The 25,661-nt window shown below is 33.0% G+C and overlaps 1 protein-coding gene across 6 annotated transcripts in view; it reads left to right on the top strand.

Annotated features, from left to right (window-relative positions):
- Positions 1-24,356, top strand: part of GluClalpha (glycine receptor alpha 1) — a 283,088-nt gene extending 258,732 nt beyond the window's left edge. For 5 of the 6 annotated variants that reach the window (XM_072546002.1, XM_072546001.1, XM_072546000.1 and 2 more), the window contains 2 exons: positions 19,235-19,515; positions 23,934-24,355. In XM_072546002.1, the coding sequence (XP_072402103.1) occupies positions 19,235-19,515; positions 23,934-24,167 (515 nt within the window). In that variant the 3' untranslated portion in view covers positions 24,168-24,355. Of the gene's footprint in view, positions 1-19,234; positions 19,516-23,933 lie in introns of all 6 variants that reach the window. The other variant, XM_072545998.1, reaches the window with a different exon arrangement.
- Positions 24,357-25,661: the final 1,305 nt, after the last annotated feature.

Below are 25,661 nucleotides of genomic sequence, written 5' to 3'. Positions count from 1 at the left end.
GTATACCTTCTGTTCATTATAGCTAAGAAATCCTGGTCAAGAAAGAGATTGGATAAAGTGAAGTAATGTTTTTTCCTTTGAAGCCACCCATTCTAAATTAGTATCTATTTACAGCTGACCTAAAGAGTTCATTAGGGGTACAGCCAAATCACTCTCTTAAATTACGCAACCATGACATTCCTCTACGGCCGGGATTTCGTTTTCCTTTTATTTTTCCTTGTATTATATTTGAAGTAATGCGTATTTATGTCCTCTCATCAGGTCACCCAAATATTCAAGTTTTCTTCGTTTGATCGTTGACAAAATTTCTGGGTCTTTTCCTATCCTTCGCATTACTTCAAAGTTTGTGACTCTTTCAACCCAACTTATCTTCAGCATTCGACGGTAGCACCACATCTCGAAACTTTCAATATTTTTTATGTTGTTCTGTTTGAGAGTCCAGGCCTCTACTCCGTATAATAGCGTGTTAAATACGTAGCCCCTTAGCATTCTTAATCGTAGATGGATGCTTATATCTCTGTTACAAAAGAATTTCCTCATCTTTATGAAGTTTCGTTTATTGAAGTCTCCAAGTATTTGCAACTTGATACTTTTTCAATCTGAATGCCGTTTATACTAATATATGCTGGTTTTGTCATGTTTTTACTGAAGACCATATACTTGTTTTTTTTTGATATTGTTACTTATGCCATAATTGTTGCAGGCAATATTATTTATATTTGTAAGTAATCGTAAGTAAGTAATCACCATGTTACTGATCTGCAAACATATATATTACAGCACTGTCCCTAATTGAGGTTTCCTGCAAACTCACTCAATTTTAGATGCGATAATACCGTACTTAGAACGCGACCAGAAGGAAAACATTATTATAGTCTGCCTACGCAGAAAATACATGTTGTCCTACGTGTAATTATAGATTCACTAGCCCGAAATGATCCACTTGACTCGCGAACCGTATTTTGCAATAGTCATTAGTCTTCTTTTCCCCTATTCGCGTATCATATATTTGCCACGCAACTTCCCAGAGATTCATTTTCTGGACTAATAAATATCACCAAAATATCTCTACGTATTTATAAATATTCTTAAAAAAGAATTTAATAAAGTTGAAACCGTAACATTTCATTTTTTGTATATCCCTTTTTTCTAAAGTAATGTCGTAGTTAAAGTCCAATGCCACTCATATTTCATAAATTTACTACATTTTCATATTAAAGCTCACTGGGTTATTTTCTATATTTGGAGACAGCCCTGTCGTTTTGAGCTGTGACCCTGTGCCCTAAATTCCGCTAGTCCTTAATTTCTGATGAGCTGTGCATGCTGCACATTCTGCAGCGCTTAACTTGAAAATTTTAGAGTAAAACAGGTAACCAACGTTATATATAAACTTACCAGATAATAAAAATGTACTTATGGACAGTTAATGGTCCCTTACCGTAATTTATATTATAGTAGAAGTAGCCACTATGAGGGTATTAAAAATTATATATGTACATAGTTTTATTGAATGATACTTAAAATGTTACTAGAGAATAGGGAAATATGGATATTTTTAAGTTTATACCCATTAAAGTGTTTTTATTATATAAACTTTATTGGCATATGAGACAAATTGATGCCTGTGATGATATATTGAACCTTTAGGAGGTTACTCTCTCGTAAAATTTTCTCCAAAATTAAATACAGTTGATAGAGGGTGACCTTTTCATAGATTATGACATGTTAAACTTTAGTTTTAACTTTGTTTTTTATTAATATGGACACAAATTTTATTTATGCTGCAACGTTTCCTTTTTGTGTATTGGCCATAGGAAAGCAGTCCTGGCGCTAGGGTATCATATGTGCCCACTTGCAAAACTGACATAGGCGCCCTTCGGTGCTTTTAAATGTGCTTCGGTGCTTCTTTTAAATTTAATTATAATATTTCATCTTTTGGCAATCGTACAAAATTAAGTAAAACAAGATGTAACTAGGTTAAAAAAAATTCTTCTTGTTTTAATTTTTACGAAAGATTATTATAATCTAATTTAATACATATATAATTTTCTATTAAAATTAATGATAGACTATCAAGTGACGTTTGTCATAATTGTTCTTAAATATGTTTTAATTAATTTTCGGGAGGATTATTTATTAATTTAGCAAATTAAGGAGGAAACCTTGGTACAATGAGTACGATTACAGTCGAAAAAGTATAATAACTACTATCAGCAGAATGAAGTTTGGTCACGCATGTTAGCCAGCACATTTAATTAAAATAAATATACTTGAGAGTGATCTTTGTGAAGCCTGTAATAAAATCGGTGACCAAGACCACATCTTTTTTGATTGTTTAAAATATAGAGCACAAAACAAAGACCACAATTCATTGGAAAAGAAAACAGGCGAAGACGAAGCAGATTCCCACAACAAGAAATAGAAATAACAGATAGGGAAATGAGAACGACCATAAAAGCAATCAAAAATAAGAAAGCACCGGGACCTGGAGGCATCTCACCTGAGCTTATAAAATACGGATCAAAAAAATTACACCGGATGATACAATGGATATTTCAGAAAGCCATAAATGGAGAACAGCTCCCAAAGGAATGGACGGCGGCATATATGACATCTATATTTAAGAAAGGAGATAGAAAACGATGCGAAAACTACAGAGGAATAAACGTAATATCATCAATAGGAAGATTATATGGGAAGATACTGCGAGAAAAGATAGAGCAAGCGATAAAAGGCAAAATCGGGGAGGATCAGGCAGGCTTCACGGCAGGAAGATCATGCATAGACCACATATACACACTGGAACAACTGTTGGAAAAGAAAAAAGCAAAAAATAGAGATATACACTTGGCATTTGTGGATCTGAGAAAGGCGTATGACTCTGTACCAAGGTCAGAACTATGGGAGGCAATGTACAAATTAGAAATACAGACGGAACTCATAGAAGCTACAAAAGCTCTGTATAAAGAAAATAAAGTGTCCATTAAAATGGGAACAAGAATCATAGGAGACTTCACCACAACAAAAGGGCTCCTGCAGGGTTGTTCCACATCTCCAACCCTATTCAAAATATACTTAGAGAAAGCCTTGACTACATGGAAAAGAAAATGCGAAGGCATGGGAGTACCGGTACGGAACGAATACCTATATACGTTAAGTTTTGCAGACGATCAAGTAGTGATTGCACAAGACCAAGACGACCTCAGCTACATGATGAAGAAACTACAAGAAGAATATACCAAGGCTGGCCTAGATATTAACCTCGCGAAAACAGAGTACCTATCTACAAGTGAAGAAGACATAGAAGATCTACAGATTGATGACAACGTAACAATCAAAGGAAAGGATAAATTCAAATACCTGGGGTCTATAATCACGAAAAAGGCAACAACAGAGGAAGAAATTACACAAAGATTAGGACAAACAAGAACAGCAATCCGACAACTTAACTCAGTATGGTGGGATAGACACCTAAATATGAAGACAAAAACGCAGATTTATAAAACATTAGTGCGAAGTATTATGACATATGGGGCCGAAAATTGGATCATAAACAAGAAAAACAGCAGTAAGATAATAGCAACAGAGATGGAATGCCTGCGAAGATGCTGCAGAGTAACAAGAATGGATAGGAGAAGTAATGACGAAATAAAGCAAAGAACATCAATAGAAACAGACATACTAACATATATAGAACAAAAAAGACTAAAGTGGTATGGACATGTAAGAAGAGCTAGCGACAGCAGATGGATAAAAAGAATAACCGAATGGAGCCCCATAGGAAGGAGGAAAAGAGGACGACCCCGAAAATCCTGGAGGAACGAAGTAGACGACGCCATGAGTAAGAGAGGACTAAACGATGGAGAATGGAACAACAGAGAGAGATGGAAACGGTTGAGCGAGGGAAGGCAGTGAATACTGTAGAATCCCTAAATATATATAAAATATAGAGCTCAATCTGATGAGCTTTTCAGAAAACTTTTAAAATTAAACATTGAAAGCCCATATAAGGCTTGCTTTATGCTTATCTTCATCTTGCTTTAGACAGAAAAGAAATTTACGATTGTTTACTGTCTTTCGTCAGAATAACGAATATACAAATATAACCACCACCTTTGTTGATACCTGATGTCTTTCCTTAATGTATGTATACCTATCTGTCCGAGGTCTACCTTTTATCGTTTACAAAAATGCCCTGATCGGCCCCTGGGCGAGAAGAGTGTATTCCCTGTGTAATCCTTGTATTGTATCTGTTTTTAAACATTTGTTTCTGCTTGTGTGGGTATTTACCCTAAAACCAATAACAAAAAAAACTAAATAAAAATAAAATAACTGTTCTTAATTCGCCAAAATACAACTGTTTAATCGCGTGAATAATCATAAACTACTGAAAATTTGTTTCTTCAGCACAGCTGTTGTAGTAGCGTGTTCGTCACGTGAACCAACCGGCAAATTTCATTCAACTAATCAAAAAAAAAAAAATAATTTTCGAAACTTTTGTCGATTAGCGTGTTTTGCAAATATTGGCCTCAAATATATAGAAGATCAAACCAAGTACATTCCCCTGAGGCAGGCCAGACCTTATTGGGTGTAGAGTTGTTGTTTTGTCTTGATACCTTACTTGAAAGTGTCTTTTTTGAAGGTAGCATTTGTGAGAGGCATCAACTTCAAAATATTAAATGGGAATCCCGATTTTTTTTGCAGATTTGGAAACCTTATAAAAAAATAAGTAACTTTTATAAGAAATATTTTTTGTTAAAATTGTTGATAAAGGGCGCTATAGTTGGAAAAAACAATTTATCGTGATACCCTAGGAAAATTATAGAAACAGTTTAATATCTCGAGAAGTACACTTTCAAATGAAAAAAAAGTCGTATCATTTCTTTTATAACATCTGGCAAAGCTAATTACATATAGAGAGGCATACAGTTGTGTTTAAAGTGGTGGTTCTGTTCACATGGAAAAATCTTACCACTATAACTTTAATTATTTCCAAAATAAATATATTTTTCACTTTTTATAATTGTTTAAACAAAAACAAAGCAATGTCAAGTGAAAGTCTTCAGGGATTTGTCATGAATAAAGAAACAAGTACATTTGTTAATGTTTATTTCGGCAATCGGAAGCCATTCCGTGAGATTTTTAATTATTTTTTTTACCACGCTTGATTGAAATAACGCATGCATACATTGACTATTACATTAGAGCCGGTGTGGAGAATCGGCGTCACGATATAGGGATCAAAGAGCGAAACCAAATTGAATTGCAAGTGAATGTAATGAAATGAAAAATTTAAAACGTTTGAATATAAAAATACACTCGTAATGTAACAAGATTTTCTAAACATGGAAACTCTATTAGACGTCAATTAAATTTAAAATTTTAAAATTAAATTTAAAATAGCATTAGACCTTACTAAATTCTTGTTAAATCGCTTGGTACAGTTCTCTAGAGGGTACTTCATTCAGATTTCAATTCATTTGTTCATCCAGATTAGCTATATGTACCTATATCATTTAAATTAATTTTTTTAAACCCTTATTTTTAATAGGGTTGTAGTTGAAAGGGCTTGAACGAGTCACTAATCTCGAGTATATGCAAAGTTTGAACAGCTTTGAATATCTTAACCAATTTATGTCTTACAGAAAATCAAAAAAAAAAAACCAAAATGTTCATAAAAACAAACCCTATATTTTTTATCTTTTCAAGATGTTTCGTGTCACTAATACTTTTTAAATTTATCCTACCTTCTTCTAAAGGAGCTGTAGTTGGGTCTCGATGAGATCATTTTGTCCACGGTGTCAGCTCTACGTATAACATGATGCCCGCTATTTACAACGCGTGCTAGCAAGGCTTGCCGTCGAGATATCGCTGAATCGCCGACGACACTGCCGTTCGTATAATTTATTTATTCCATGATAGTGCCATTGTCCGGTTGGATCGATGTTAATCCTAATGGCTGATGATAATAAAGATAAATAATACTCCCTCGGAGTCTATTTCTTGTTTCTCAGAATTATTTTCCAATGTGGCTGGAGATCTAATTCCGTATACCTTCTGTTCATTATAGCTAAGAAATCCTGGTCAAGAAAGAGATTGGATAAAGTGAAGTAATGTTTTTTCCTTTGAAGCCACCCATTCTAAATTAGTATTAATGCTGCCATTTGGCTGATTGTGTATGTTTAATTCATTCATGATACCAATTCCAAAATTTTGGTACCCTATATCAGCATGTATGGGTCTATAGGATATATACAATCTGTTTTTGAAGTCATTTGGTAGTATCCAAAAAGGGTTTGTCACATGCAATCTTATGACTCGCAGTTATTTGCGATGACGTGTAGATTCCCTGGGTTCAACTGAAATCTTAATACAATAATTCTATCACTAACTGCTGTATATTCTTTGACAGTTCCGTTGTTTGCTTTATTTACGATTATTGCCACTCCGTTTCTTGACTGCGTTTCATGATCCGAGAAGTATATGACATTGTCGTTGCATATCGTGAAATATCCAATATTTTTTTTTTTTTTTAATTAAATTTAGTCTATATAATATTAGGTGCGACATCAGTATAATGTTACAAATATTGGTCAAACGTACCTTCAGAAACGTGACAGTTTTTTGAAACATCTAAAAAATGTCTGATCCGTTTGCCGCTCGTTTAGTGGACCCATGCAAGCTAATTCTTTAGTAATATAAAAGCTGTCATAAGTATCTCTTACAAAAATATTAGTAACTAAGCTGGTCCAGTTATGTCCATATTTCGATCCAATGCAATAGAACATAATTTAAAATCGCTTAATTTTTATTCTAGTTGTTTGATGAATTGGTTCATTCTAGAAGCAAATATTTTTCGAGACCAACTTATTGTTTCAAAAAACTGTTTTGGCCAAGACACAAAATGGCACATATTTAGAGCATTTACGCCCATAAAGCATAAAAAGTATTTCCTAAGTCCAAGTTAGTATCTTTAAAAACACGACATTTTGAATCAACATAACGTTTTTTTATTGTCATTTTAACGATCACAAATGTTAGAAACGCTGTTAACAAATAATATTAACCATATAAACATAAGCCACACACATATCCACCGAGGTGACTTGACATTGACTACGAGACTATCCAAACTACAATGACCTTAAGATCAAATGAAACATTTCCATATCAGACCGTAATATTAGACGTAGCAACACTGTCGAGCTGTCAAATAGAGGGTCTATTTATAAATATAACAGTGAGCCTTTGGCAGGAAAATACAAATTTGAACTATGGTTGTAGTTTTCACAGTAAACATTACTGGAACAGTTAAACCACCCCTAAAAAGTAGTGAGTAAAAAGAGTATAATGAACCTATAAAATAAAATGTTTGGTTCAGCAGAATGTACGTATGTATAAACACAGATATTTATTTTTATAGGCCCTCTATTCACTGTTGCCTAATTTAAATGTTCTGACCTTCCATTACGGGGGCTATTTACGAAACGAGAATGGTATTGCCAGATTTTATCCAAACTTAGTTAAGCAATACACGCATTATATCACACATCACCATATTACTGATCTGCGGACATATATTACAGCAGTGTGCCTAAACGAGGTTTCCTGCAAACTCACTCAATATTAGATGTGATAATACCGTACTTCGAACGCAATCAGAAGGAAAACATTATTCTAGTCAACCTACGCTGAAAATACATGTTGTCCTACGTGTAATTATGGATTCACTAGCCCGAAATGATTCACTTGACCCCCGAACCGTATTTTGCAATAGTCATTAGTCTTCTTTTCCCCTATTCGCGTATCATATATTTGCCACGCAACTTCCCAGAGATCCATTTTCTGAACTAATAAATATCACCAAAATATCTCTGTATTTATAAATATTCTTAAAAAAGAATTTAATAAAGTCGAAACCGTAACATTTCATTAATTGTATATCCCTTTTTTCTAAAGTAATGTCGTAGTTAAAGTCCAATGCCACTCATATTTCATAAATTTACTACATTTTCATATTAAAGCTCACTGGGTTATTTTCTGTATTTGGAGACAGCCCTGTCGTTTTGAGCTGTGACCCTGTGCCCTAAATTCCGCTAGTCCTCAATTTCTGATGAGCTGTGCATGCTGCACATTCTGCAGCGCTTAACTTGAAAATTTTAGAGTAAAACAGGTAACCAACGTTATATATAAACTTACCAGATAATAAAAATGTACTTATGGACAGTTAATGGTCCCTTACCGTAATTTATGTTATAGTAGAAGTAGCCACTGTGAGGGTATTAAAAATTATATATGTACATAGTTTTATTGAATGATACTTAAAATGTTACTAGAGAATAGGGAAATATGGATATTTTTAAGTTTGTACCCATTAAAGTGTTTCTATTATATAAACGTTATCGGCATATGAGACAAATTGATGCCTGTGATGATATATTGAACCTTTAGGAGGTTACTCTCTCGCAAAATTTTCTCCAAAATTAAATACAGTTGATAGAGGGTGACCTTTTCGTAGATTAACTTAAACTTTAGTTTTAACTTTGTTTTTTATTAATATGGACACAAATTTTATTTATGCTGCAACGTTTCCTTTTTTGTGTATTGGCCATAGGAAAGCAGTCCTGGCGCTAGGGTATCATATGTGCCCACTTGCAAAACTGACATAGGCGCCCTTCGGTGCTTTTAAATGTGCTTCGGTGCTTCTTTTAAATTTAATTATATTATTTCATCTTTTGGCAATCGTATAAAATTAAGTAAAACAAGATGTAAATAGGTTAAAAAAATTCTTCTTGTTTTAATTTTTACACAAGATTATTATAATTTAATTTAATACATATATAATTTTCTATTAAAATTAATGCTAGACTATCAAGTGTCGTTTGTCATAATTGTTTTTAAATATGTTTTAATTAATTTTAGGGAGGATTATTCATTAATTTAGCAAATTAAGGAGGAAACCTTGGTACAATGAGTACGATTACAGTCGAAAAAGTATAATAACTACTATCAGCAGAATGAAGTTTGGTCACGCATGTTAGCCAGCACATTTATTTAAAATAAAAATACTTGAGAGTGATCTTTGTGAAGCCTGTAATAAAATCGGTGACCAAGACCACATCTTTTTTGATTGTTTAAAATATAGAGCTCATTCTGATGAGCTTTTTAGAAATCTTTTAAAATTAAACATTGAAAGCCCATATAAGGCTTGCTTTATGCTTATCTTTATCTTGCTTTAGACAGAAAAGAAATTTACGATTGTTTGCTGTCTTTCGTCAGAATAACGAATATACAAATATAACCACCTTTGTTGATATTCTACCTGATGTCTTTCCTTAATGTATTTATACCTATCTGTCTGAGGCCTACCTTTTATCGTTTATAAAAATGCTCTGATTGGCCCCTGGGCGGGAGTAGTGAATCCCTGTGTAATCCTTGTAAGTATTGTATCTGTTTTTAAAAATGTGTGTCTGGCTGTGTGGGTAGGTATTTACCCTAAAGCCAATAACAAAAAAAGCTTCATAAAAATAAAAAAAAACTGTTCCTAATTCGCCAAAATACAACTGTTTAATCGCTTGAATAATTATAAACTACTGAAAATTTGTTTCTTCAGCACAGCTGTTGTAGTAGCGTGTTCGTCACGTGAACCAACCCAAAAATTTCATTCAACTAATCAAAAAATAATAATTTTGAAACTTTTGTCGATTTGCGAGTTTTGCAAATATTGGCCTCAAATGATATAGAAGATCAAACCAAGTACATTCCCCTGAGACAGGCCAGACCTTATTGGGTGTAGAGTTGTGATTTTGTCTTGATACCTTACTTGAAAGTGTCTTTTTTGAAGGGAGGTATCAACTTCGAAGTATTAAATGGAAATCCCCATTTTTTATTGCAGATTTGGAAACCTTATAAAAAAATAAGTAACTTTTATAAGAAATATTTTTTGTTAAAATTGTTGATAAAGGGCGCTATAGTTGGAAAAAACAATTTATCGTGATACCCTAGGGAAATTATAGAAACAGTCTAATATCTCGAGAAATACACTTTCAAATGAAAAACTAAAAAAAACGTATGTAATATTTTTCAATAATCTATCGAATGGCACTAAACACGACCCCACACTTCCACCCTCTAGAGATGGGTCGGAGGACAACTTTAAAATCTTAAATTGAAAACTACATTTTTTACTGCGGATTAGAATTCTACGTGAACAAGTAAACACGTATTGCGATAGATGGCGCTGTAATTTATCGTGATACCCTAGGAAAATTATAGAAACAGTCTAATATCTCGAGAAATACACTTTCAAATGAAAAACTAAAAAAAACGTATGTAATATTTTTCAATAATCTATCGAATGGCACTAAACACGACCCCACACTTCCACCCTCTAGAGATGGGTCGGAGGACAACTTTAAAATCTTAAATTGAAAACTACATTTTTTACTGCGGATTAGAATTCTACGTGAAACAGTAAACACGTATTGCGATAGATAGCGTTGTAATCAGAGAAAATCGTATGGAGATCAAAAGACTGCAAACTAATTTTTATGGTACTAAAAATAGTTTTTAAGAATGTTTGGTAAAATGTTGGGGGTCATGTTTGTTGTCGTTCGATAGATTTTTGAAAAATATTGAAAACTTGTTTTTCAGTTTTTCGATCCAATATTCATTTCGCGAAATATTCGACCGGCCCGCTTCTTTTCACACACAACAATAAAATTTATTTTATTAATGACATTTTAAAACACTAATAATAACAAATAATAAATACTAATTACTAATTAAGATTACAAAATAAACTAAAAACTAAATAAATTAAATACGAAATAATTTTAAATTTAATTTAATCAGTTTTCTTTATTAGGTAATAGTTCAGGTGATGATTGCGTTTGCATATTGCTATAAAGTGAATAAAAACTTTAATATAATAATAATAATAGTTTTAAATAACATTTTACCTAACATACCTATTGACCATTTACCTACTATGTAATTCCCATTAAGATATTAAATAATACCAGATCATTTAATTTTTAAATGTAATAATATAATAACAAATATCCATATTAATCGATTATATTAATAATGTTTTGGTCACTTTCATTATTCCCACAAAAATCGATAGGTTTCAGCATTTTCATAAAATTTATTTCAATAACCCACTCTGTATATTTTGTATACACATGAATATCCTTATTTCCCTTTTTTGTGACCGGTAAAAAACTTTTATTCCGAATGAATTTTAACAAATATTTTTTTTTTAAAGCAAATTTCTATAGTTTAACTCTTATTGATTTTATATGACACCGTTGACCTCATTTTTGAAATATATAAAACATTCTAACAGCAAAATCAATAAATTCCTTTTGCATGAATATGAAGAAATAGAAAAACTTGCAATCTCTTGAGAACATCTAAGACTGAAAAGCTAAATCTAATTTTATGAATTCCGTTTAGTATATATCGAAGTGATGCAGTCAACCGAGAAAATATTACTACGGGGGTGGCTGAAACTAAATAGTAACTAAAAGAAAGTTTAAGAAACCAATATTAAATGTAGCGAAATGCTTGTCATGAGTTTCTAACCCAAATATATTGACTAAGTACTATGTTTTTTGGGATAAACCAACTGGGTGATTTATCCTCAACTACATGTTAAATTATAATTCATCATTCAATTATATTTTAAAAAGTATATAAGTAAAGATAGCTAATATAAAAATCGACAAGAAAGAGTGTCAGAACCACACGGTAGATTATGTATGAGATATATATATATATATATATATATATATATATATATATATATATATATATATATATATATAATAACGGATTTATTACGGCTGTCGCCGCTTCTCCGCCCCCAATTTCCATCTTTTTCTGTCATATGCAGTTGCCTCTTCTAAGTCTCTTGCCGCCATTGCTTCATCAATATCGTTGCGCCAACTTCTCCGTGGTCGTCCTCTCTTTCTTCTTTCAGGAGGGATCCATGTATGAGATATGAGATAGTAAATATATAAATCAAACAAAGCAATTTAATAAATACAGCCTGAGAGACTTACTCACCTCTTGAAATGACGTTCGGGTGTAACAATTCATTCGAGCGAGGTGTATTAATTAGTGTATAAAAACAGGAATCACTTCAACGCGCTCCAATGCTCCAGATCATACTGTAGTGCTCTGATGCTCGATAGGGGCACACTATCAGCCAAATGCTCTTCATGTGGGAGTCCTGGGTACAAGAACTCCAACATGGTTCCCTAACCGAATTAAATGCAGGCTAGCGTGGGGCGCTTTATTCCTTCTATCTTCTAGTGACTTATTTATTATGACAAGTTTCCGCTCCAGGCTACGCTCAGTTCGGAGACTTGGTGCTCGAGGGTTTTTGGTTTTGTTAATTTTTCTGCTTGGTTACGGCTGGTTTTATTAGTAGTTTTTTATGTTTTTTTGTGGCCAAAGTCGTTTTTTGTATATATGTTGTAGGATACCTGAAAGACAGATCGTAATTAGTGGGCCTACATAATGATTGTGACTGTCTGCATTGATAGAGCTGCGAACTGTCCTCTGATTTTGCTTAATGCTTTCTCTCCAGGGTACATATTTACTTTCACTCCAGTATTTGTTGTTTCGGTTGTCTGTGCTTTCATCGATGGAACGCATCATATCTCATCATCTCTCGCAGTATGGGTCTTGCGTGGTTCGTCAGTTCCGCAAATTTTGTTCTGGCTTTTTCTGTCATCACATCGGTCACCCTTACTTGTAATTTTCTGAACAGAAAACTTTCAGCGACGTATCTCGGTAAGTTGACTGCTTCTCTTAGGCTGCTGTTGTGAGCCACTTGAATCCTTTTCTTACTTGTTTACAGACGTGTCTCCATGCGAGAGATGCGTATGTTAGTATCGGTAATATGATGCTATTTATTAATCTCATCTTTGTTTTCGTTCTTAGTTTGCTTCTTCTACCTACGAGACCAATTATTGACGTTTTTGCCATATTGGATTTTTGTACTGTGGCGATTACGTGTTTTTTTGAAGGTTAATACTTTATCCATTATTACTCCCAGGTATTTAGCTTCGCTTTTCCATTCGATGAGATTATTTATCACTGTCAATTGTTCCTCTGGCTGTTGTCGTGTCTTTTTGAAGAGCACTGATTGCATTTTTTCCGAGTTTATGGCGATATTCCATTGTATACTTTATTCTTCGATGTTGTCTAACGCTGTTTGCAGGTTATTTATTGCTATATCTACATTTCTATTTAGATTGGAAGTGGCACTTTCCTCCCATGTTCTTAACTCCAGTAGTATTGGGTTATGGTCTGCTGTTCCTTTATTTATTGTTTAAATTTCTGTTTGTAGTCCTAGGTTGCTAGCAACTACAATGTCGATATGGGTGAAAAGTCTAAGTATGTTGGTTCGATGGGTTCCATTACCATGATGGCGGCGTTGTTATCTATGTAATTGTTTAGTAATCTTCCGTTTCTTTTCGTAGCTCTTGCATTCCAGTTTGGGTATCATGCATTTAGGTCTCCTATAATTATTTAAGGTTCGGCTATACGTAGGAACGTTTCTTCATTAATTATTTTTAATTTGGTATAATATCAACACTAAATTTGATATACCCTGTCCACGATTTCTTCGTAAGAGCCACCTGCGAGGTATTATTATTAAAAGTCGGGAAGCCAATGCAATCAAAGATTTATTTTCCATTATAATAGTTTCAAAATCTAATAGTTGATATGATACCTATACTGTGTCTGTGGTACGGATGTACATCAAATGAACTTTTCAGAGTAGCCGTCTCAAAAGTCCGCATAGCTGTGATGATTGCCGACCTCCGCCGCGGAGATGGCACTTGAAGAAGAAGATACTGTGTCTAATATCTCTATGACCATAAACAAAAAGAAAAATCAATAGAACCTCACTCATTGTGACTCATATCATAAGTCATAACTTATCATGCAGTGTAAACACGATTTTTGAAAACATCATAGAAACGACGAAACGAGGAATCATAACAAATCTCATATGATATTGTCATATGATAAAATCATGTAGTGTAAAGTCTACTTAATTGATAATGTCACACAAAAAAGAAGAAAACTTATCATTTCAATTTTATTCCTTTTAACTATAAAAATAATAAATGGAACTAAGATCATCCTAATGTGACACAAAACCATTATTTTATAGATATATGTGTTTGTGTTCGTGTATGTGTTTGACACGGTTTGACTCAAGTCTCAAGAAAAAACATCTAAGAAAATGATTTTACCTTAACTCAATATTTTGCAAATATTGAATTAATTCCGTATCTCTTTTTATGTAATATTCATTATATTAATAACAGAATGCACTTCCATTTTTCAGGAATAAAAGCAAAATATAAACTAAACTTGTTTTGACAATTTATAAATTTTATCCATATAATATATGGATATGGAAAATATATTTTATATTATAAAATATATTTTAATTTCTTTGAACATCATTTAAAATGTTTAAAACTGTAACAAACCTACGATAAAAATTGGCAACCTCGCACAAGTCGCACAGTCGCTGTCAAACTTCATTTCAGTGCAAAAACTTATAATGAAACAGGTTATATGTTATATTGAGCAAAATAATTTATTATATTGGTGAATATCAACCACTGTTTCATTATGATTCAGTGGTCTAATAAAAGTTATTAAATATTCCGCACTCATCAATCAGCCAATCCCGTCCACTGCTGGACATAGGCCTCCCTCAGTTCTTTCCAGTGTTCTCTACACTGGGCCGCTTGTAGCCAGTTTCCCGCTACTCTTTTTATGTCGTCGGTCCATCTAGTCGGTGGTCGTCCTCGGCTTCTTTTATAATTTCTGGGCCTCCATTCCATAATTCGTCTTGTCCATCGTCCATCTTGTGTTCTGGCCAAGTGTCCTGCCCAGTTCTACTTAAGTCTCGTGGTTCTTTCGATGACATCTTGAACTCCTGATCTTTGCCTGATTTGTCGGTTTGTTATGTGGTCTCGGAGGCTCACATTCAGCATTGCACGTTCCATGGCTCGTTGTGTAACTCTTAGTTTATTCGCAGATTTCTGCGTGAGTGTTAAAGTCTCTGCTCCATAAGTTTGTACAGGCAAAACACATTGGTTATAAACTTTTCGCTTGAGACACATGGGAATTGAACTTTTTAGAATATGGCTTAGTTTGCCAAATGCTGCCCATGTCAGGCCTATTCGCCTCTGTATTTCATTTGTTTGATTGTCTCTGTTTATTTTGATCTCGTGTCCCAGATATTTGTAAGTGTCTGTTTGTTGTATGGTATTATTGTCGATAGTTATATTTCCACTCATTACGAGATTTGTCATAAGTTTAGTTTTCTCAAAGTTTATCTTTAATCCTGCTCTTTCAGACAGACTTTTAAGCGAATGTAGCATAGAAACCGTATCCTGTAAGTTATCTGCGATTAATACGACATCATCTGCAAACCTCAGATGATTTAATCTTTCTCCATCTATATTGATGCCCATATCTTGCCATTGGGTGTTCTTAAATATTGACTCTAGAGCTGCCGTGAACAATTTTGGCGAACTATATTGCGGAATAAGTTATACTTGGTATAACTTATTCCGCACTAATATGATATAATTAAAAGGTTAAGCCACAATTAAAGGTTAAAATACGTTTATTGACGTTTCAATTTCCACTTCGGAAATCGTTCTCAAAATACAAACATTAGTAAATTAAACAAATTTTGTTTTTTTTTTTTTTAAATAAAAGGTTAGTAGTAAAATATAAGTTTTTTTTTATAAAAATATATCTCAAATTAGCGTGGCTAATAAACGGACCGGCACCCATACTACACTTTTGTGTCACTTAATACTGTATAATATATATATATATATATATATATATATATATATATATATATATATATATATATATATATATATATATATTGGTGACCGCCTGTTATATTTTTTATGTTGTTTATTGTTATTATGTAACTGGCTGTTGAGTAAGTCCTATACATTATTCTTAGTACTACCTTTAATGGATTTTTTTGGTTGTATACATATTGTCTTACATATCATCTGTCAGCTGTTAGTTTCTTGTGAACCTGATGATGCTGTATAACTTGTAAACAGCAAAATCAGTCGCACCAGCAACCTTTTCATAGTTTGTTAAATGTGGTTGACATTAGTTGAAATTTTTTTGGCCAGTACAAGGCTGGTCATGTACTGTGTTTTGGATAAGTTTGGTACAAGAGCTTTGAAGGTCTTGTACCGCTTCTACCTGGTCAGAAATAAGGACTATGTCATCTGCAATCCTCAAATTGTTCAGAAACTTCCCATTTAAATCTTATATTTTTCCAATGATTGTTTTTCATAGAACTCCGTAATAAAGCGGTGAATGGTTTAGGAGCTGTGCCAGTATTTGTTATATTACTTTTGGGACGATTTTCACATTTGGTCCCATTGAAGATAGCTACAAAGGAGCTGTGAATTAAATTCACAAAACAAATTTTTGACGTTTTACTGTGTTGTCATGTCTTTATAATGTATATGTTGTAGGCTTCAATTACAAATAGAGAAGCTTTCAAAAATACGTTTTTAATATATTATTATATAAATTATGCAATTTTTTTATATTTTTATATACAACACGAACGAATAAATACTCGTTTCTTCTCATATTAATTGCAGTTAATTATTACATTTTTTTGGCATTTGCCTTTGATAATAAGCTAATAGATTTGGCAATCCTCAAACCACCAGTTGCCAGATTGTTACAGATGGTCACCAGATGTCTGTGGAAAATACCTGAATACTATTCTTATTATTTGTTGAAAGAATTTCTTTTTTACTGTTAGTTTGTTAACGTTCTATTGGATTTTTATTAATTATAAATCACATGCTATTTCCCGATTTATTAAAAAAACATGGCAACACAGTCAAGCGCCAACATTTCCTTCTATGAACTTTAATTGGCAGCTCAATTATAGCTATCTTCAATGGGACCAAATGTGAAAATCGTCCTTATTTTTGTGTATACTTGAAATGCTCCTTGTCCTCTGCAACTTTTTTCTGAATTACGAAGGATTGTTCGCATTGCTTGGGTATTGTTCATGTTCTCCATGCATTGCATATCCATCCAATTTCTGTTTCCAGAGTTTAAAAATTAAAATTTTCCTTGAAAATTATAAATATACTTCCCTTGGTTCAAGAAGTACGGTCACAGAAGTTGTATGTAACAGTAAACAGCAAAAAAAGTTAAATACAACATTTATAGCTGACACAGAACTAACCTAACTTACCTTATATAACGAAATAAAAATATAAATGGGCATATAATGTTGTCAAAGTTATTATGAAAACTAGTGTTAAATTTTGAAGGAGATTATCGGTAAACCCATTAAAACTTCCGAGTTTAATTGATATTTATTATTTTTTATTAATAGAATGATTAGATGTTCTTTATTGTGTGTTATATTGATGAATATACAATACATTGTCGTATCTAACCAACTCTTTTTCGGCTCTCTCAGCAGTAGTCAAACAATGATGAATGATTGTTATGTAGTCTATACACTATTATGATCTTTGTCTTTGATATGTTTAACTGCAGACCAAATATTTGACTTTTGTTTTCAACCAGTCATATGAAATCAATTAACTCTTCTTAACTATTTGCAAGGACTGTGTTCTCTGCAAAATGTAGGTTGTTTATTTTTCTCCCATTTATTGAGATACCCTTTTCCCATCCTTCGTAGTGTGTTTGTATAGTTCAGATATAAACGAAATTAAGTGTTGTGGTATGCCTACTTGTTTTAGTATATGCCATAAGTGTTGCCATTTGAGCCTGTCAAATGCTTTGCAATAATCTATAAAACAAGTGTATAGTGGGATATTGAATTCCCTAGATTTTTCTATTTGTCTTATGTTCAGGTGTTCTCGAGTACCTCTACCTTTGATAAATCCAGTTTGCTCTTGGGGTATTTCCCTTTATGGGAAAGTCTTGTCTCTCATTGATCATGTGTAGCATTATTTTACAGTTGTAGCATTTGTGGGAGCTGCCTTTTTTATGTATTGCAGTTATTGTAGATTTTACCCAGTTGTCAGGGCATGGCTTGGAATGCCATATTTTGTTACAGGGCTCGTGAAGCAATTTTATTCCTGTTTCTTCTGTGGTTTTGACATATCTGGACCTGGTGCTTTGTTCTACTTGAGTTTGAAGATCGCCAGTTTTTAGTATGTTAGGTTCTTCTTTCAGTGTTTCAGGGGTTTGGTGTACAAGTTCTTGGTGATGGTCTACTTTATATAGATCCCGGAAATATAATCTCTGTGTCTCGGCTATATCTTCTCTGTTTGTTCTCAGGGTTCCTGTATTCCTCTTGTTATGTAGCGTATTTTTCTAAATAGATCTCGTGGTTGATTGTTTTGATTGTGGCTCTCAATTTCTTTGCATATATTGTGATAGTATTGTTGTTTATCAGCCTTGCATCTTCGTTTTATTTCTTTGTTTAGGTCTCAAACTAGATTTTTCCCTTTCACTATATACACTACTTTGACAAAGATTTCTTCTATTCTCAATTATTTTAAGGGTTTTATCTGTTATCCAGTATTTCCCTTTCACGGGATTAAACTATTAAGCCTATTAAACATTGTTAGACAATGTTTAATAGTCTCCCATATTTCTTGTGATGTACCCTTATCAATAGAGGGCATACTTTTTTGCTCTTCTTAGATATGGTTGTCCTTCTTTCTTAGTCCTGTCCTCTTTGTCTTTCCGTTTGTTGGGCACTTTAAGCTTGAGCTTTACTTTATCTATCAGGAGAGTATGATATGATCCGCACATCGCCCCTGGATATGATCTGATTGTTTGGATTGATGATCTCCAGTGAATATTACTAAGGATGTAGTCAATTTGATTTCTAGAACAATCTCCAGGACTTTTCCAAGTCTAAACTCGGCATACATGGTGTTTAAATCGAGTATTCATAATAGAATAGTTATTTGTGATAGCAAACTCAATTAAGCAATCTCCTCCTTTGTTTCTCTGACCTATGCTAAACTTTCCCTTATTCTTTAGGTCTTCATTCAACTACATAGTAACCCTACTGCCACATTTAGAGCAAGCATTTGACGTTTTTAATAATCAAATAAAAGAATATAATAAAACACATGTGTTAAATATGTTCTGATATTCACTTCGAAAATGACATTAATGAATTATTTATTTTTAGGTGTTACCACCCTTTTGACCATGGCGACCCAAACCTCGGGTATTAATGCCTCCCTGCCACCGGTCTCGTACACAAAAGCCATAGATGTTTGGACAGGAGTTTGCCTGACATTCGTATTTGGAGCACTTTTAGAGTTTGCACTTGTAAATTACGCTTCTCGATCAGATATGCACAGAGAAAATATGAAGAAACAAAGAAGGCAATGTGAACTTGAACATGCTGCTTCATTGGATGCTACTTCTGATCTTATTGACACGGAGAGCAACGCCACGTTTGCAATGGTAAGATGATAGTAGTTTCATTACTGGATGTCTCGTTACTAATACAATGTTACAATATATGTGTGATGTGTGCATTTTCATTGTCTTCAGGCTAAAATATTTGTTTTACAACTTCTTTCTTTGCAAGTGATTTCTCTACATATCCTTCCGCTACTGTCAACAATTTCAATCTAGGTATATCGTTTGAGATCTAATATATCTGTTCCATTATCTGCAAGAAGTGTTGCAGAAGTTCTTTTGAAAATGTGACCTATGTATATATAACTCAGATTACTCAATAATTCTGATATTTTATACTGGATTCTATCGGAATATGATTGAGACGATATTTCTAAAATATATCTATGAAATTGAATCCTTCTTCTAGCTTAGAACTTATTTCTATGATACACTCCTGCGCTGCTAACTATTTCAGTGGTCTACAGCAAGGCTAAACTTTTACAATGACCATTACAAATTTTTGTTACTATGCTCCATAAGCTTCTTACCCTGAATTTTCAAAGTATATGATTTTATAGCGTCGTATTGTCTTCTAACTAGAAAAAAGCTTGAAAAAATAAAGGTATAATTATAAGTATGTGACGAACTTGAAGAGCATGTAAACAGTAACAGACCACGTGAACTTTATAACAAAGGTAAGTATTTATAAGAAGAAAATTGGATACATTTACAAAGCACCAGCCACACTCCGACCAGCCCATGTCATGGGCTGCCAATTACAACAGCCACATTCAGCAATGGAGGTACAGAAAGGGCAATGTAAAAGGGAACATACTAGTTAAATGGACAGAGGAAATAGGAATACAATCCTGATTTGTATTTTGTTTCGAATTATAATGACCAACCCCTAGAAGTTTCACAAAAAGTCAGCATCAGCCAGTTATAGTTGAGGCAGGTACACAAATACATTTAATTACTTTCATTCCACGACCAAGATGGAATCTTAAAAGAGGCAATTGGACAAAATACTCCAGAGAACTAGATAAATGCTTAGGATGGATGCCTCTACTAGCAAAAACTACAAAGGATTTGCTGGTGCTGTAATGAGCACTGTTAAGAGATTCATACCAAGAGGTTACTGAAATGAATATATTTCTGGATGCACACAGAACAGCCATGAGATGTATCCAACTTTTCTGGAAACCTGTGATCAAGATGAAGATACTGAAGAGATACTGCACACAGCCTAGATGCAACGAGACAGGAAATTTGGATGGAGACTATTGAGAGCCTAAACTTCCAAACAAAAGCAGAAGAGCTTGGACATTACTACAAAAACTGGGAAGCGCTGACCACACGCGAGGACAACCCATAACTGTTAATCCAAAAGCCTAACAGCATCCAGAGCGCCAAAAGAAAAGGCTCACGTGATTAACATCAAAACGAGATCTTAACGCCCAGCAATGGAAATGTAATACCCCAGTCCCTTCACGTACCCAGATATTTCAAATGCTCTCAAGGATCTTAATGAACTGTGGCAAGTATAAAAAAAAGTCTGGTTGTTTCAGATCTTTCATCTTTTAACATCTTTCAACAGACTTAAATCTTTTAGTCGTCATCCTAAGATTTGTTCAGCATCCTTTGATATGCCCAAATCTCTCGCACTATGTCATTTAGTGCAGCTTGGATAAACTGTTGAGGTTGGTCTATATCATAATTGAATTCGTCTTCACGGGTTTTTTCGTTCAAACTTTGATCTGATGATTGTTGTTGGATGGTGTGAAGAAAAGGTAGAGGAATTCGTGGTTCATGAGGTACAAGTCATTTAGCAGACAGTAAATCAGTATACTGAATTGTATCTTTGTTTTTCGAATTGAAACCCTTAACATAGTAGTAGCAAAAGTAACAGTCGTCTCCATGATTTTTTGGTTCCCTCAATACCATACAAACGCCGAAAGGTAAAGAGCTACGTGTAGATTTTGTCCATTTTCTCTATATCTCGACACGCAGAAAGCGCACTTTGTGTGGAGCCCAAAGTTTGTCCTCATCACCGAGCTTTATACCGAAGTAAGCTTGATAATTTTTCTTGATAAATTCGTTTGTGTTTTGTTGATACGTACCTATCGTTAAATCGCCACAAATGCAACAAAATATATCAGGACTGTTTTTACACTTTCTTGATGATATTATGACGCACTAAACTCTCAGAAACTACGGCACAACTCGATGTTACAAACAGCTGACGCTAACTAACTATTTCGTATACAACCATGGTACAATGAATACACGAGGTATGATATTGCGCATGACATTTGACAGCTGGCCCAGGAGTGTGACGTAGTTAAGATCGCCTGAACCACCTCGAACCCATTATTACAGCTTAACGTACACATTAATTTTGAAATTATGGTTAAAAAGTGATCTAATTTTTTTTGAAATGTTTTGTTTTGGTTATAATTGAATAAAAAATATATTTTCAGTAGCGTAAAACCTTTACTTCTCTTAGAGATTCAGGCAAAATATTTATTTTTGTTTTCATACATATACAAATAATATAAGTACTCTTTTTGTATGCAAATCCCTTGAAATTTAAAAATTTTCTGCAGAGGAAATACTGTGAATAGGTAAATAGTAGTAGATTTGCTTATTCTGATTCACTGTCACTCACTTCCAAGCAGTTTTACTGAAATAAAAACAAAATAGAGAACAATAGAGAAAAATCTGTTTTACAATTCAATATGGTATTTTAGATGAGTTATAATGAAATTTAGTAAAATAAAAAATATACACATTACTATAACCTACCGATTATTATATGCAAAATTTACTTATCAAACAATATAATAATATGAAAATAAGACACAAATTAGTTCAAACGCAAAACACAATAAATATCGACTTCAGACGACTTTACACCGGCAAGACAGAAAGCTTGTATAAAAACAAAAGTTCAACAATAATATCGGTTATCAATAGTGACTATTGCAAATTGCAAGTTATGAGATAATAAATATATTTTAAAGTATCTTAATACTGACTGAGTCATCTATTTTATAATAGAAAAATAATTTAGATATATGCTTATATATGTGTCTTTATACAAATGGTGTTTAGTTACTATTTATTTATACTGTATAGTATATAGTATACAGTAGTTATTTGCCATTGTATATCTGGTTTTGTACCTTTTTCAAAGTACGCTGTGCAATTGCTTGTTGCAATAGTGACAATGAAGATAAAATCTTTAGGTTTCATACATTTCCTAAAGATAGCGTGACCAGAAAACTGTGGATTATATCTTGTTGTAGATAGGATAATTTTAATTGTAATACTGCAAGAATTTGTTATACACATTTTAAAAGTGAAGATTACCAAAGAAATCTACAACAGGAACTTTTAAATTACGTTTCTAAAAAGGCTCTAAAACTCAAACCTGAGGCAGTACCTAGTCTTTATTTGCCTAAATCAACATCGGCTACCATTTTAACCAACTAAAAGAAACGCGTACAAGGAGGCGAACACAGAGAGTCCAAAAAGTATGTTGAGCAGCTTCTTACTACTTCTAGGTCAACGACGTAAGTCTAAATCTTTATTTTTATTAATTATTAGTCATGAAACCTTAATGGTTTTTTCATATCGATTTGTTAAGTAAGAAATTAGCCTCAGCCTGCTATGCAATTTGCAATAAGAACTGTTTCGGAGGAAATCAATTTAGCATCTTCCAAAATAACATATTTTTCTTTGTTAAATCATGTTATCATTATTAAAATATACAATGTTATCATTATTATAAACAATACCAAGATAATTTTATGTGTGAATATTACAAAAATGTCATTTTAAATGTTGTGCAATATTGTGTGCCCTCACTACACTCATATTCGATGGCCAGCTAGCTCATTCGATATAAATAAAGTTGACTTTGTCATTATTTATTTTGATTTTGTGTTTAGTTCAGTAGGTATATATACGTACAAATTTTGTGTACCTCCATTACCACTTTTCTGTATCTTTTTAAACATCTGAAATATCGAACTCTGGAGTATAAGTTAATTAACCTGTACCTACGTGTAATAAAAGACAATTAAAACTTGTCTTATAAAGGATATCTATGTTTTATAAAGGATAAATATTATAATAACATAATTTTATCATCTCTTTATAATTACTATAATTAAATTAGCCAAATTATATAAAAAAACTTGACAGATTAGGCAGTGTTGCCATTGGATTAAAAAAAACATAAAATACTAAAATGTTTTCTATCGATGTATCAAGTATTTTAAAGAAATAATTTTGATGAATTTACGAAATATCTCACAAGGTTTTTTTTATTTTGTGAAAAATCGTGACGTGATGAGCTTAAACGATATCCACATTCAAAATCAATGTATCCATATTATGAATTACTCATATCAGCAATATTTTTTACTTATCTTTTGATAACTTTTTTCCTAATAGTATATTTATTTTTTCAGAAACCCTTAGTGCGACATCCTGCAGATCCTATGAGTTTAGAGAAAGTCCGCCAGTGTGAAATCCACATGCAGCCCACACGCCCCAACTGTTGTAGATCGTGGTTGTCCAAATTCCCCACCAGGTCAAAACGCATCGACGTAATCTCGAGAATAACCTTTCCCTTAGTGTTCGCATTGTTCAATGTTATATATTGGTCAACATACCTGTTCAGAGAAGAAGCCGAAGAATCCTAAACTTCACTAAAACATTAATTATTGTGATTTTTCATAAGTGTAAATATATCAGTTACAAACAAATTGTACATTATTATAAATTTGTAAAAAGAAATATGTAGTTGTAGTAGTCCTTGAGTTTCTTATTAGCATTAAGCATCCTGAGGGATCTCAAAGTATTTCTTCATGGCATTTTCATACTATATTTAATGAGAATAAACCATAAGTTTAATTAAACATGTTTTATATTTGGTCAACACGTCAAACAGGAAGTATTTTTAGTTAAAATTGTAGGTTATTCCCATTAAACATACTAGTTAATCATGGGGGATGATTCCATAACCATTAATGATGAGGTTGAATTTGTGTAAACGATGAGTAAAATAAAGTCTGTTCGGTGAATGTACACGGGTTTCGGATTAAGTACATCAACTACGATTCAACTGACCACCTGTACAAATTATTGTATATAGGCTGGTATGTTTCAGTGGGTAGCGACCGTAAATAACTAGCCGTTAGATTTATTCTTCAGCTGGAAATCCAATTCTTCCTAAGCCATTAAGCTTAATAACAAAATACAAATAATATGTATATTTTTTTATTTACAAATTTGCCCACAACCGTTTTGATTTTAAATATTTATTTATTTAGACACCTTGCAAACAGTGTTTAAGACAAAAAAAAAGTACAATAAATGAATGAAAGAAACGAACAGTAATAATTAAAGCTCGGATTATAGGCAAAATGCCTTTTTTGCCTATTATAATTGTTTTTTGTACTTTTTGCCTTTTTTCGTAAATTCCGCCTATTTGTGCCTTTTTTAAAATTTCATGGTACTACCCATGATATTATTCTATTACTAAACCATTCTATAATAAAATTTTGGGTCAATAATAAAATATCAATGGTTTGTTTATATAACAGATTTCTAGGAAAATGTACCTGATCGAGACTTGAGGGTTAACTATTTGGAAATCCCTAAGCTTTATTAGTTTATTATCAGTTGTACAGTAGGTTACTGTATCAGAGTTTAGTCACAAATTGCTATATCCTAGTTTAGTTTTGTTGCGTATACCGAAAAGCAAAGAACACGTTTTAAAATGTTTTAGACATTTGTGTGAAAAGATCTAAATTAAGGCTATGGATCGCACCTTATTCGGAACTTTCTCTAGAAGGAGATGAAGCATTTTGTAAACCATGCGGCAAATCGGTAAGTTTTATTTTTTCTCGTCCCACAACTAAATTCTAAAGCGGTTTTAGAATTCTAATTATTTTTTTTTTAAATTCTCAGATTTCAAGTAGAAAAAAGTACTTTATTGACCAGCATTGTGGAACCCCACTTCATAAACGTAATTTGGAAAAATTAAATTCCTCTAAGTTAGCCCAAATATCTCTGCGGGATAGTTTAAGCAGTTCAAAAAAAAAGGAGGACGACGCATTTAAATTTGATTTATGCCAGATGATGATTGCATCCAACATTCCTCTATATAAAGTTAATAACCCTAGTTTTAAATG

The sequence above is a fragment of the Diabrotica undecimpunctata genome, chromosome 10, assembly GCF_040954645.1.
Source record: "Diabrotica undecimpunctata isolate CICGRU chromosome 10, icDiaUnde3, whole genome shotgun sequence".
Classification (NCBI taxonomy): Eukaryota; Metazoa; Arthropoda; class Insecta; order Coleoptera; family Chrysomelidae; genus Diabrotica; species Diabrotica undecimpunctata.
Note: the sequence above shows the minus strand (reverse complement) of the source record. Positions and strands in the feature narration are given on the sequence as shown.